Source organism: Emydura macquarii, unplaced genomic scaffold, assembly GCF_026122565.2.
Source record: "Emydura macquarii macquarii isolate MOO-44397 ecotype Brisbane River unplaced genomic scaffold, CSIRO-AGI_Emac_v2 contig_3080, whole genome shotgun sequence".
In the NCBI taxonomy this organism is placed as follows: Eukaryota; Metazoa; Chordata; order Testudines; family Chelidae; genus Emydura; species Emydura macquarii.
Genome location: NW_027133217.1, coordinates 6,824,803 through 6,839,152, shown reverse-complemented (window position 1 = coordinate 6,839,152; position 14,350 = coordinate 6,824,803). Strand labels below are relative to the sequence as shown.

General features: G+C 55.1%; 1 protein-coding gene across 1 annotated transcript; it reads left to right on the top strand.

The window, feature by feature from the left end:
- Positions 1–432: 432 nt before the first annotated feature.
- Positions 433–8,567, top strand: LOC137141537 (cathelicidin-2-like). The gene is made up of 4 exons (XM_067530441.1): positions 433–606; positions 2,028–2,141; positions 4,500–4,583; positions 8,463–8,567. The coding sequence occupies exons 1-4, from the start codon at positions 433–435 to the stop codon at positions 8,553–8,555; spliced, it is 465 nt and encodes a 154-aa protein (XP_067386542.1). The 3' UTR covers positions 8,556–8,567.
- Positions 8,568–14,350: the final 5,783 nt, after the last annotated feature.

Sequence of the window (14,350 nt, the reverse complement as noted above, 5' to 3'; positions counted from 1 at the left end):
ACCTCTTCCATCGATGTAGGCAGCGTCCACGGTACAGCACTACAACAACACACCTTCAACACTGTAGCCGCAGTCTTCTGGCTTACCACATTATTTGGGATGCATGCAGCTCAGGTAATGAGAGACGGTCTGTTTTCTGGTTGCTGCTGAGGGGTTTTTTGTTGTCCGCCCCCCCCCTCGTTTATTTCTTCTCTCTCCCCTTATTGCACTGATAGCTACACAGCTAGGTTTCAAAGCCCCTCTCTTTGCAGGCCCTGGCACGTTGGCTGACGAAGAGTTCCTGCGGAGGAAAGGAAAAGCCGCAGCTTTGAGGAAGAGCTGCGTGGGTGAGCCAACAATCCCTCTTGCACAAAGCAACTGAAGAGGCGGCGGCGGCTATAAAGGGCTGGGGCACTGCATTCCCACCTTACATTGAAACAAAGAAGACCAAGGATGGCAAGCGGCTGGGCAGTCTTGCTGCTTCTGGCCACTCTGGCCTCTGCCTTGCCCGTGCCGCCCCCTCAGACCTATGACCAGGCCATTGCCCAGGCCATTGACTTCTACAACCAAGGACCGACGGTGAAAAACATCTTCCGCCTCCTTATAGCAGCCCCTCAGCCTGACACGGTGAGTACTGAAGGGTTCCCTTCATTAGCTGCCCCATTCTTTGGCTGCCTTGTCTATTTAGATGACACACTCTCTGGGGCAGAAATCTCTGTTTGTTTCTCACTCTGTGTGCGCACAGCGATTAGTTCAGTGGGTCCAAGGGAGACCAGATAGCAAGAGTGAAAAATCAGGACGGGGTGGGGGCGTAATAGGCACCTATATAAGACAAAGCCCCAAGTATCGGGACCATCCCTATAAAAATCGGGACAGCTGGTCACCGTAATGGGTCCCCCCATCTTAGATCAGGCCTCTAGATGCTAACAACAGTGACAATCCTCTTGATTTGAGACTTCAACCTCCCCCAAGTTTACAACACAGCAGCAACCTCCTAAGGGCAAGTGGTCCCACTCCACTAGTCAGCCTTTGCTTAATAAGCATATCCAGATGTTATATAGCACTTGGCATCAGCAGCTCTCAAAGCACATTTCAAAGGAGGCCATTTTACAGATGGGGAAACTGAGGCACAGAGCAAGGCGGTGGCTTGCCCAAGGTCACCCAGCAGGCTAGTAGCAGAGCCAGGAATAGAACCCAGCTCGTTAGGATTTAATACATCAGGGATTGCTTCCTGCCCTAAAAACAACTGACAGTGAAATAAAAATACATTTCTCAAGGGCTAACCACGGCCTGTGGTGGGGGGAGGTGCTGGTGGGACAGGATTAGCCTGACATGCTGCACTCATGCAGACACTGTACCAACAGTGTTATTGAAATCGTTGGAGCTGGCTGAACGGTGCCGTGTGCTGTCCTATCAAATCTTCAGAGCTACAGCTAAAGTGAATGCATCATTCATCATACACTAATAAACGCCAATTGATTGCTTAAAAAGGTATTTCCCAAACCACATCTGAGGTGAGGATGAGACACTTGCATAGAGAATAGGAACAACGGCAGTTATATACATTGGGGTCAATGCATATAAAGGGCACAAAACCTTCCTGTTTCAGGGTTTAAGCCGACCACTAACTGCCTGAGGTTAGGGAGAAACTTCCCCTATGGCAGGTTATTCTGTAATTGTCCCATGGGGGACTTTTATACCTTCCTCTGAAGTGTCTGGTACTGGGCAACGTTAGAGACCAGATAACAGAGTGGCTGGCACACAGGTTTGATCCACTATGGAAATTCTGATAAGTGAATTCACTGCAGAACATCCACATGAGGATATCCTCTGTCTCCATCTTCCACACAGAGGTCCATCCTGCAGACCTGCTTAATACCAACTGTTTCCTTTGGACCGCTCATTTAAGGGCACCAAGGTTGGGTCCCAAATGCTCAGGCTGAATTTGGTGCATGCCATCGGCTGCTGGACAAATGCAGTGGTTGAGCCAGGTGTGAAACTACTCACCATGAGATGGTGATCTTGGTCCTTTCCTGGTTTTCTCTTAGGTCAAGGGCAGCACACCAAGTACTGTTCAGCAGCTGAATTTCACCATCATGGAGACCACATGCCTACCGTCAGGCCAAGTCAATGTGGAGCAATGCGACTTCAAAGACAATGGGGTAAGGAATAGCTGGGGGTGTGGAGATATTGCCGCGTTCTCTTGTTTAAGGCACATCTGCTGGGATGATCAATGAGTTCTACCGAGTCCCTGAGGGCTACGGTGGAAGCCTGACAGGCTTTTTTGTTTTGCATTGTGATGTTATGATCCAACGTGTCGTCACAGAGGCTGTTCGGCCAGATTCACTGCTGGAAGTGAAGCTGCAGTGACACAGGCTGGAGGTTTCTCTTGCTTGTTCCAGCAATGAATTTAGGTCAGCGTCCTACTCATAACTCAGAAAGGTCTGTTCTCAGTTTCATTCGTGTCTGTCAGCCGCGCCAATCCCAGCAGGAGGAAAAATTAGGCTGCAGATCAAGAAAAAAATGTGTGGCACAATATGTAGGCTGTGACCCAAGACAAGTGATGGAAGGCCCGTCATCAAGGATTCTGAACACTGGGCAGGACAGTTCCTGCAGAGAATAAATGACAGGGAAAGGGACCGGCTGGTGTAATAGTTCTATGCCATCTCTGACCTCTAGCATGTATGTTTGTTTGTTTGCTTGTTTCAAGCAAAGGGAGGGATCCAGATTCCCAAGGGGTTCAGCAAACAATTTCACAGCCAGAATTGCAAAAACGGCCTCTCATTTTGAGTGTCTCCATTTTTGGGGGTGCTCAGCTTCAGGCATGTAGGTCAACATTACCCAAAACTCCGATGCCTTCAGTTAGGCACCTGGCATCCAGAGTGAGGCCCCTAAAGAAGTGTTGCACTTTCAGAGGTGCTGAGCACCCACTTGAAGCCCCACTTGAAGTCAATAGGAGCTACAGGTGCTCAGCACCCCTGGGAAAATAAAAACCCCAATCTCCCAGTTTCTAACTTCCCTGAATATCTCCAGCCCTCCCCAGACTGACTGTATTTCAGAACAAAGGGAATGCTCCATGGAAGATCAAACAGAAACACATTAAAGAAGTCAGTGCATTATGCCGACTATTGACTGAAGTTCACATCAAACTTCATCGGCAGAGTGGTCTAGTGCAATGGTTCCCAACCCCTTGGGGGGCACCAAAGATTACAAGGGGGTGAAAGCCATGAGGCTTCAATAATACTGAGGTCATTTAGCTCCCCGCACCAAGCTCCATGCCGGCCGGAGCGAAGAAGCAGGCCCCCCCCGGAGGGAGCAGCAGCCCCGAGCTCCACTCTGGCCGGTGTAGAGGAGCAGCCCCACACCAGTGGGGATCTGGAGCAGCCCCGGCCAACTCACCAGGGCCCACCTCCATTACCCTCAGTCCATGAGGGACTGGAAGAGGCAGGGCCACACGGGGCGGGCGGTGGCAACTGCGCCAGGGCAGGCTTAGCTTCTTGCTCTTGGTAAGAGTCATTTATTGTTATTATTTATGTAATTTAGTGCTGTTGTTATTAGCATTATATGTGTTTATGGGGGTTATATGTGCTTATGGCCGGTGAGGGGGGTGTGGGGCATGTGTTTTACCTAGCGTTAACTAGTGGGGCTTTCACTCCGAAAGGTTGGGAACCACTGTGGACGGGGCGCTGTCAAGACATGAATTCAGTGTCTTAGCACTGCAGGTCGGAGCCATACTTGGAGAAGAGAAGAGGAGGGCGTTTTTTCTGCTAAACTGATCTGGTTTGATTTACTGCACCGCGTGCTACCAGCTGAAAGAGGCACCATCCTATTTCTTTCAGCATTTAGCATAATTTAAGATACTGTCAAATCAAACCAGATTAGCAGAAACAAGGCCCTCCTCTCCCCAGCCTGGAAATTGCCGCTTACATCTAGAAACAGGTATCTAGGCATCTCTAGATCTGACCTCAGCCCGCTCACAGAACTCCGGCACCACGTGCAGATGTCCTGGCACCACGTGCAGATGTACTCCAGCCAGCTTTGACTCAGCGAGATCAAAGCCAGCTCGAATAATAGAAGTAGGATCGCCAGCAGCTCGCGTGTGGACACGGGGTGGTACCCAGGCTAGGTCTGCCCTTCAAATGCAAGGGGGGCGCAGCTGAAAGACTGAACCTGAGCCGCTCAAGCGCTTCAGTGTCGACATTCAGAGCAGCACCCTGCGGGGTTCTCCTGTCGCTGTTGTTAATCCACTTCCCCAAGAGGTGGGAGTGAGGCTGATGGAAGAATTCTAGCGTGGTCTACACGTAGGGTTGGGTGAGCGTAGCTATACCTATCAGGGGTGTGGAGTTATCCCAAGAGACGTAGCTATGCCGCTAAAAGTTTTCACTGTAGACCAGCCCTCGGATTATCCTGTACTCAGGATCTCCCTAAATCCAAGCGAGCTGGGGTATCCCTACTCCCCACCTGCAGTGCAGACAGAAAAAGTCACAGAGCAAGAGTCTCCTCCTTTTCTTTCCTTGCAGCTGGTGAGAGACTGCATAGGACACTTCTCCATGCAGCCAGGATGTCCTGTGGTGGCGATCACCTGTGACGTCGCCCCTTCGCTGGTGAGCTTTCCAAGCAGAGGATCTGGGGGCGAGTGAGGGGCCAATTTGTACCTTGAACGAGTGGGGTGGGGGCAGCATCTCTCCCAGGTGAAAATGCCCCTTCGCTGGTGAGCTTTCCAAGCAGAGGATCTGGGGGCGAGTGAGGGGCCAATTTGTACCTTGAACGAGTGGGGTGGGGGCAGCATCTCTCCCAGGTGAAAATTTTCCCAGGTGAAAATGCCAGGTGAAAATGCCTCCTTCTGAGGTGGGTAAATTCACCTGCAAACCACAGCTGCCAAACAGAGAAAAGAGGCAAAGCATCCCAATACGTGGGGCCAGTACACGGCAGGGAAGGCGGCTGTCCGAGGCGGCTGTTTCTCGCTGTGTGGCCAGGTCCAACAGGATGAGAGTGTGGGTTTCAGCAGAAGATGCCCTGAACCTCACACCACAGACATCAGTTCCCAGGTTGGCTTCCCGGTCTCTCCCACAACGGGATGGGCCAACCTGAATCCAAGTCGTAGGGTCGCATCAAGAAATCAAGCGAAGGCCAGGACAGTCTTTCCCTTGACTTCAAAGGGCTTTGTTTCAGGCCCGTAGAGAAGGTAGTATGTTATTTGGATCCCCATATGAAAGGGTTTCCCCAGAACATCAACCCTCCAGTGGGGAATCCCAGTTCCTCCCCAACACAGACTCGTAGATTCATAGACTCTAAGGTCGGAAGGGACCAATATGATCATCTAGTCTGACCTGCCCAACGCAGGCCACAGAACCTCACCCATCCACTCCTGTAATAGACCCTGACCTAGGACTGAGTTATTGAAGTCCTCAAATCATGGTTTAAAGACTTTAAAATACAGAGAATCCACCAGCAAGTGAGCCGTGCCCCAAGCTACAGAGGAAGGCGAAAAAACCCCTGTGCCTTTGCCAATCTTCTCTGGGGGAAAACTCCTTCCCAACCCCAAATATGGTGATCAGTTAAACCCTGAGCATGTGGGCAAGACTCACCAGCCAGACACCCGAGAAAGAATTCTCTGTAATAACTCAGAAACCCCTCATCTAACATCCCTTCACAGGCCATTGGCATATCTACCACCAGTAGTCAAAGATCAGTCAATTGCCAAACTAGGCTGTCCCACCACACCGTCCCCTCCATAAATTCATCAAGCTCAGTTTTGAAGCCAGCTAGGTGTTTTGCCCCCACTGCTCCCTTGGAAGGCTGTTCCAGAACTTCACTCCTCTGATGGTTAGAAACCTGCATCTAATTTCAAGTCTAAACTTCCTGATGGCCAGTTTATATCCATTAGTTCTTGTGTCCACATTGGCACTGAACTTAAATAACTCCTCTCCCTCCCTGGTATTTATCCATCTGATGTATTTATAGAGAGCAATCGTATCTCCCCTCAACCTTCTTTTGGTTAGGCTAAACAAGCTACACTCTTTGTGTATTCCCGCATAGGGCAGGTTTTCCATTCCACAGATCTTCCTAGTAGCCCTTCTCTGCACCTGTTCCATTTGAATTCATCTTTCTTAAACATGGGGGACCAGAACTGCACACCGTATTCCAGATGAGGTCTCACCTATTATTACTACTAGCACTTGTCCTCCAGTCTATATCTGGGACGTTAAAGTCTCCCATAATCACAGTTCCCAGTAGCATTTACTTCATTAAAAGCATTAAAGCGGTCTCTATCCATGCCCAGATCAGAGCTTGGTGGTCTGTAGCACACCCCAAGCACTATCCCAGGGGAAACTCTAGTAGTTTTCTTCCCCAATGTGATTTTCACCCAGACAGACTCTGTCTTATCCATTGCATCACTTCTAATTTCTTTACAGTCTACCTCATCATTGCTATACAAAGATTCTCCACCACCTTTGCCTTTATATTTCTTTCCTAAACAGCACAAACCCTTCAATACTTGTACACCAGTCACGGCTACTATTCCACCATGTTTCTGTTATCCCTAGACTATCTGGTTTCACCTCCTCTACCAGTAGCTCTAGTTCCTCCATGTTGTTACCCAGGCTGCTCGCACTGGTGTACAAACATCTTCATTTTTGCTCTTTGGCTTTGCTCACGTTCCTGACCTGATTTGACACAGTCATTCTACTGCCAGTATCACCTATTAGACTGGTACCTACACCACCCTTCCCCTTAATGTCCATTCTGCTCCCCACTACTCCCCACTTTCTTACTTCATTTCCCTCCCTCTCATTGCTAAAATCAGGTGTGGAGATTACCTGGGCATCTCCCAACCACCTCCCCCAGCTCCTTAGTTTAAAGCTCTCTTAATCAGTTGTGCCAGCCTCCATCCTAGAAGTGCATTTCCCCCCCTACTCAGGTGAAGTCCATCCCAAGAGAACAGTCCTCTGTCTATGAATGCCTCCCAGTGACCAGACATCCCAAAGCCTCCTTACAGCATCACTGCCTGAGCCATCTGTTGGTCATCAGAATCTTGTCACGCCTTTGCTGTCCTCCTCTAGGGACTGGCAGAATCCCACTGAAGATCACCTGAGCCTTGATTTCCTTATGAGAGTCTTCCCCAGCCTGGCACTGTCTCCTTTGATACGTTCCAGCAAGAATCTGGCTATAGCATTTGTACCCACACGAAGGACAATCAGTGGATTCCTTCCCGCTCCCGTTAGGATCCTCTTCAGCCTCAGGTCCACACCCCGTATCTTAGCACCCGGCAGACAGCACACCCTTCTGTTCTCCGGATCAGCTCTGGTTCCAGGCCTGTCTGTTCTTCTCAGCTGGGCGTCCCCACTCACGTAGACCTCCCTTTTCCTGGTAATGGTGCGATTCTCCGGCCTCTCCCCTGTTCTTTCCGGCTGCAAGTCGTCTCCTCTACTGTTCTCCTTTGCATTCCTCTGCAACCGTTCCTGTATCCTCCTGGGGCTCTGATTTGGTGCTATCTCCATTGGCTCATCCACTCTTTGTACAGGACTAGCTGCTCTTCTCTTCTTCCTTGCCCTCCCGCCTTCAGCAACCACCCGCTGTGCCCCATCTTTGTTTTCCAACTCCGCAAACCTCTTTCTGAGCTTTTTCTCTGTCACTAGTCTGTCTTTTCCTCTGCCGGGTTCCCGCAGTCACATGCTTCCACTGGCCACTTTCCTCACCCCGCATTCTCCCCTCAGAGTTCCTTGGTCCTGCTTCCAGCTGCAGGCCTGGGTTTTCCCCTTCAGCCTCCTCCTTCCTTGGCTCCATCATCTGCCCGAACCCTCTTCTATACTCAATCAGAGTTTCCACCTGCCTCTCCAACCCTCGGATCTGCTCTTCCCGCAGCTCGGTGCAGCGGCACTTCATACAGACGAGGCTCTTTTGAGGTACCCCCTCCAGGATCGTGTACATCCCGCAGCTTCCACATCCAGTCATCTTCATTGTCTCTTCCGCTGCTTGAGTGACTGCCACTGCCGCCTCTGTATCTGTCATGGCCTTTCCCCCGGCTTCCTGTCAGCGAGAGACACGACAACAAAAAACCCCACCAAAACAACCCCCAACGAGCACCCCGACAATACCAGAACACCACACACCCCCTCTCCTAACTCCCCCGTTTTCAGCTCTGTTTGCTGGCTCCTGGACCGCTGCACCTTTCCTCCTTCCCCAAACGCCCAGCTGCTATGGCAGAAGCTGCTCCCGACACGTAGAATTGCAGCCGTCCCTTCCTGGCCGTTCCCAGCTCCCCTTGATCTAGCTCCGCTCTCAAACTCAGACCCCCCCAGAGGGCTACAGAGAGCACATTAGACTAGGCCTCTCCCCCCTACAAAGGCAAATCCAGTGCGGCCAAAACCAGCCTTCAGAGATGGGGCAAGTGGCAGATGATGAAGCTGAACAGAAACACCATTAGAAGCCAGCCTGGGCTCCTTGGAGACGCTAACACACTTCTTTTCCCCCCCGTGCAGCCCACTCGCGTCACCAGGTGGTGGATCCCCGCTCTGAGAATCGGCGCGAAGATCGCTGGCCACGCCATTTCTTTTTTCAACCGTAGGAATTAATGCAGAGATCGAGCAGGGGAACGCAAGCGCGGCGGACCTGCCCGCGCCGCCCACGCTGGAAGCTTAGCAGGAATCAAGGCGCAAATGGCATAGGGCAATGAGTCAGAACCGCTTCAGGGATCCCGCTTTTCCTCGCGGCCTAGCTACCGCCTTACTCCAGTTGCATCTGCTAGGGCCTGTCTGCACAATAAACGCTGTTCTCAGACCCAGAGTGCCGTGCGTGTGGCCCGCGTCTGTGTGCACCCCCTCGCTGTTCCACGCTGCCGGGGGGGGGGGGGGGGGACTTGACCAGGAATCAGCCCCACACCTGTGCTCGCGATCAATGACACGGGCCTGGTAGGTAATGAGCTGCCCCCTTCTCCGGCTCATTGCCCAGGAGGGCCAGAAACCCAGCGCACGGAATGGTTTTTCAAGTCCAGCAGGGCGCTGGTTCACTGCGCTAAGCCAGGCACACGGGCAGTGGGACAAAAGAACCCGGCCAGAGCCACCGTAAGAGCCCCGTACCCGGGACTCGCCCCTCTTCGGTGATCGGGAGGGAGCTGTCTCTGCTGGTGCTGCGGCGGGCTGCTGGCCGTGGAGGGCTCGTGGATCGAGCCCACACCCTGTTCCTGCCACCACCAGCCTCCAGGCGCTGAGCCACAATGGAGAGGGGGCCCCTGGGGAGAGCAGCCCCCCAGGGCAAAGAGGATGGCTGGGACAAAGGGGTGGGGGGTGACCCCCGGCATGAGCAGCCAGCAAGGACACACGGAGAAGGCCTGGGGTCTTTGCAGCACTGGGGGACGCGCAGGAGCAATGCAGGCAGAGACGGGGGACACGGCCCCCCCCTCCGAGATGAAACACGAGATACAAGCATCAGCCCCTTTGTCGGGGTGGGGGATGGAACTGGGAAGGGGAGCGACACTGGAGCCGGGGGGGGTCGGATCTCAGCTGGGGGGAGCTGGGGAAGGCTTGTGGGGGCCCGACACAAGGTGGGGGGGGTGGATCAGGGAAGCAGGGTCAGGAGGGGAGCTAGAGGGGCCTGGAGGGAGGTGGGATCGGGGCTGGGAGCGCTTCCGGCTGGACTGCAGGAGGCTGGAGGTCATCTGAGGAGCAGGGGGGGCCCATGGGGGAGCTGAAGTGAAGTAGGCAAGAGCTGGGGGGTGGGCAGGATTGGGAGTGGGGGGGGGGCAGGCTGGACAGGCGCTAGAGGGCAGAGGGTTGGATTGGAGCTGTGGGGCGGGGAATGGGGAGCAGCTGGGGGGCAGGATTGGAGCAGCTGCAAAGGGGTGGATTTCGGAACTGGGAAGGGGCCCCTGACCTAGTCTTGCACCGGGGCCCGCTGGGCCCTTGCTACGCCCTGTGCGACTCCTCTCTGGTCTCCTCCCCGCTCCAGGCCATCCAAACAGCCCTCTGCCTCCCGCGGCTCCGTCCACGCCGCAGCCAGGGGGACCGGACGTCCCCGTTTTATAGGGACAGTCCCGCTATTTGGGCCTTTTTCTTATATAGGCTCCTATTCCCCCTCCCATCCTGATTTGTCACACTTCCCATCTGGTCACCCTAGGCCCAGCCGCCCGCTCGTCGGCCTGCCCCACGTTCAAGCTCCCCACCCTCACCTGTGAGGCGCCGCCCAGCTGCTCGGCCCCTCTGTGCTTAACTCCTCCTGCGCCCCTCCCTTCCCGGGCCCCTCGGGCTGGCAAACTGACCCCTCCCCTGCGGCAGCGTCCCGCGCCGGCCTGGGGCCGGAGAGCACCCAGAGAGCACCGTGCGTGCGTGGGAATCTCTCCCGCCAAGGGACCTACCCCCTGCAGTTCCACTGCAGGCCATTGCGCACTGGCTGGGCTGCATGGCCCGCATGGGGACTGTCAGATATGCAGGACAGGGATCACCTCCTTACTCTGCCAGGGCCAGGAGCACTGGAGGAGTGGGGGCGAGGGACCCAAAACACCAGCAAAGATGCTAAGCTTTGCAAGTGGTGATAAGGCGACAACGCACGCCCACGGCCCAGGTGCTGAACGGTGTCCGTGCCGGGCCAGGACCACCACGGCACGGTTTTGCAGGAAGAAATCTAAGGGATTGGGAAGCAAAAGCCTGCCGGCAACACGGGTGGCCCATGGCAAGCGATGACTTTACCCGGCATGACCCTTGCAACCGGCGGCTGCAGCTCCGTCATCTCTACAACTCAAAGCAAATGGGACCAGAGGAGCAAAGGGCTATATTGTCCCCTCCGCTGTTCCTGCAGGATTATTATTATTTATGTGCGCCGCCTTTGTAGCCGGAGGCCTCCAGTGACCTCAGGGCCCCCCCAGCGCTCGGTGCTGTACATCCGCAGAGTGAGTGCCAGTCCCTGCTCTGAAGAGTTTACAGGCTCAGTGGCCAAGACAGACAGAGGGTGGGGGAAAGGAGGCATCATTAGCCCCAGTTTACAGAGGGGAAGCTGAGGCACAGCCAGACAAAGTGCCTTGCCCCAGGCCAGACAGGGAGCCTGGGAATTCGGGCCTAGACCTGTCACTCCCAGCCCTTGTGCACTTACCCCCCGGACTGCCCGCTGCATTGCACTTACCCCCCGGGACCGGCCTTCCCTTCCGAAAGGATGAAGCTGCTTGGGGCCTGCGGACTGACTCCTAGTGGCAGGAGGGGTGCAGGGGGCGTGGCTCCCTTGTTTGGGCACGATGGCAAATTTATGACTGGCTTTCCAGAGGCTGCCTTCGAGGGTGGTTCTGTGACTGGCCCTCAATAACAGACCTGCCAGCGCCCCAGGCCTCAGACCGGCCCCTCTCCCCCAAAATCTCAGATGCCGTCAGGCCGAGCAATTCTCCCCTCCTGAGGTCCGACAGCCGTGAAGCCAGCAGTCCAAGGGGTTGGTTCCCGGCCCACGCCCCAGCCCGTCAGATGAGAGTTCAGCGGTGGTGCGCAGAAGGCCTCCGACCAGCTGGGATGAGCAGATGTAACAGAAGGGGCTGCTGGGCCGGTCTGAAAATCAGCCGTGCTACATCCGAAAGAATTTACTGCGCCACCGTCACAGTTCTGAATGGTGTTAGGGGAGCCCTGAGAGCTCGCGCAGGGAGAGAGTCTGGCCCACAGCCCAGGGGGACACACAGGGAGAGAGTTTAGGAGCTGGGGGAGGGCAGATCAGCAGCAGAGCGGGGAGCAGAACCCCGTGTTGCTAACTGCTAAGCTGGCGCGTGATCCACTGGACCACGCGTGTCGGAGGGATGCCAGCCAGGGTGAGACACCCAGAGCGGGGCTGACGCAACTGTTCCAGTGGCGGCCCTAGCGGGGATCACAACAGCCGAGGTGCCATGGGAGCTCCCCCCCCAGCTCCTGCTCCGGCGCCCAGGTACCAAGCCTGCATTTAGGCCCCCCAAGGCCTGCCCGCAGCCTGGCGCCAGCTGCCCTGGGGAGATGGGGGGGAGGGGGAACGGCCTCACGCCGTGCAGCGGGGGCAGCGGGGTCGGGGGTGCAGGAGGCTCTGAGGGGCGGCAGGCTGCACCCGCCTTCCTCCACCGCTGTGCATCATGAAGGGCCCGCCCAACCCCCTCCCCTCCCCCCACAGGCTAGCACCCGGGGGCCTGGCCCCCTCAGTACGTGACTGCCCTCCTCCCACCCAGTCCTGGCGTGAAGACGGGACCCTGGCGACAGCCGCCCACCTCCCACCTGGTCTGGACCGGGGTTCCCCAAAGCTCGGAGCCCGGGGCAGTCGCCCCGATCTGCCCTACCCTAGGGATGGCCCTGCGAGCTGGAAGCAGCAGCAAACCGCAGGGGAAAGGGAATTACTCAAGGCAGGCACGCTCAGAATTTGGGCTGGTTCACCTTTGTGCAACGAATAACTGCCCCAGGAACATTCCTGAGAGAGCGCACGGCTCCGATGAACACGAGGCAGGGTCAGCTTGCCCAGAGCAGCACCGATTACGACACTGCGTTTTCCCGACACATGCCTGGTGCTGTAGATTTCAGTCGAAACGCTCATTCTGTACTGTGCAGGTCACACCCAGAGGTCCCATTCAGGTGTCGTTGTACAGGGCCTGTACAAACGCCCGCAGAGTTCAGGTCAGGATCTGAATTCCTCAGGCTTCCTCGGGATTTCACTTTACATCGATCAGTGCACAATTAATATTAGCTCTTACACCGGGCCTTTCAGGGTCTCTCTCTCTCTCTCAGCGAGGGATGTGCTGGACTCCCATCACACCGTGTGTTTCCATCTCTCTAAACGACGCGCTCTGGGTCCCTCCCCAGTTACCCGGCTTGTGCAGGAATCGCTGAGTGAAAAACCCACAGCAGGCCTGGCTCGCCAGGTACAAGGGCTGCGTGCCGCCACTGAGCTGATCCTTTGCACAGACAGTGAAATAGTAATAGTGCCAGGCGGAGCATTCCAGAACTGCCGAGCTGGAACTCCTTTGCCAACTCGACACAACCAGACGGGGTCTGAATCGGGACCTGGGATGGTTCTCTCATTCCAAGAAGTAATTGTCACTGTTCACACATTCTCACCTTCTAATTAACGGTTGTGAACAGGCCTCATCTATTCTAACTGAATGGACTTTGCTAATATCTACCTTCCCCATTGTTGTTCCTTACCCTTGGATATGTCTATATACACCTCCTATCTGATTTCTATTCCTTACATCTGACCAAGTGGGTTACAGCCCACGAAAGCGTATGCCTGCAGAAATGAAATGTGTTAGTCTTTAACGTGCTACAGGACCCTCATTTTTTCCCCCTGGTTCCCCCCCATCGAGCAAGTTATTCCAGAGTGGACCAGTAAGGAGCTGCTTCATCTGAAGCAGCTGGTGCCGGAGTCAAGGACACTGCACCACGGGGACCACTGCTGTGATCCAGAATAGAGTGGCAGCCCTCACTCGGACAGAATGGGTCTTTGTCCCCCTCGAATGGCTGGCCCAGATCCGAGGTTTGTGCCTCAGCTCCGGGTAAGATGACCAGATAGTGAGTGAGAAAGGTGCGGCCCGGGGGTAATAGGTGCCTATATAAGTCAAATATCAGGACTGGCCCTATAAAACTGGGACATCTGGTCACCCTAGCACCTAGTGGGAAAGGATCAGTCAAGCAGTTGAAGCAGATGTTTTCCGTATGAGATGTCCCAGGTTCAGTCCTGCTCTGCCCCAGCAGGACGGTTGTGTGACCTTCCTAAAAAAGGGGGGGCGGGGGGAGACCAAAAGTGCCTCATCTAAATGAGAGTTACATGCTTCAGCCTGCAATGGACGGGGAGGAGAGGGGCAGGTAGCAGGAAGATCGAGAGCCCCCGTGAAAGCAAACCCTGCACACCCAGAGCAGACGCCCGTCTCCTGGGAAACACTCATGGGCTTCTCTCTCTTTCCAGCCTACTCCTGTCCGGCGTCAGAAAACTGAGGAGGAAAATCAGAACGGGTATTACAAAGGGAATCCAGCACCTGCTGCCTGGTGGGGGCCAAGACTGGGTTGATAGAGAGAGGCCGGGGCTGGAGCTGCATTAGAGCTGAGAGCAGCTGGCGCGGGCGGAACAAGAGGCCAGCAGACTCCCGGCTCACCATCTTTGGGCGAAGGCCTGCCCATGGCAGCCAGGCAGGGTCGTTATTCCCATAGAGCTCGTTATGCTCGTTACAATAAACTGGTGGCGTTTTAACGCAGCCTCTGTTTGCCATTGTGTCTTTCCATCCCAGCGCTGAGCTTTCCCAGCCGCCGGAGCCGGGGGAGGGACAGACCACACGCTCGGGCAGGGACCTGAACCCCAAAGAGGAACCTGCCCTTGTTAGCCACCGAAATCCACTCGGGCGGACTGGTCTCCGTCCCTCACCCTCCCGGCAGCGGACAGGACAGGAGCT

Coding starts and splice junctions, on each gene's coding strand:
- LOC137141537 (XM_067530441.1), top strand. CDS start 433: ATGGCAAGCGGCTGGGCAGTCTTGCTGCTTCTGGCCACTCTGGCCTCT. Junction 607..2,027: donor CAGCCCCTCAGCCTGACACG/GTGAGTACTGAA, acceptor GTTTTCTCTTAG/GTCAAGGGCAGCACACCAAG. Junction 4,584..8,462: donor GTGACGTCGCCCCTTCGCTG/GTGAGCTTTCCA, acceptor CCCCCCGTGCAG/CCCACTCGCGTCACCAGGTG.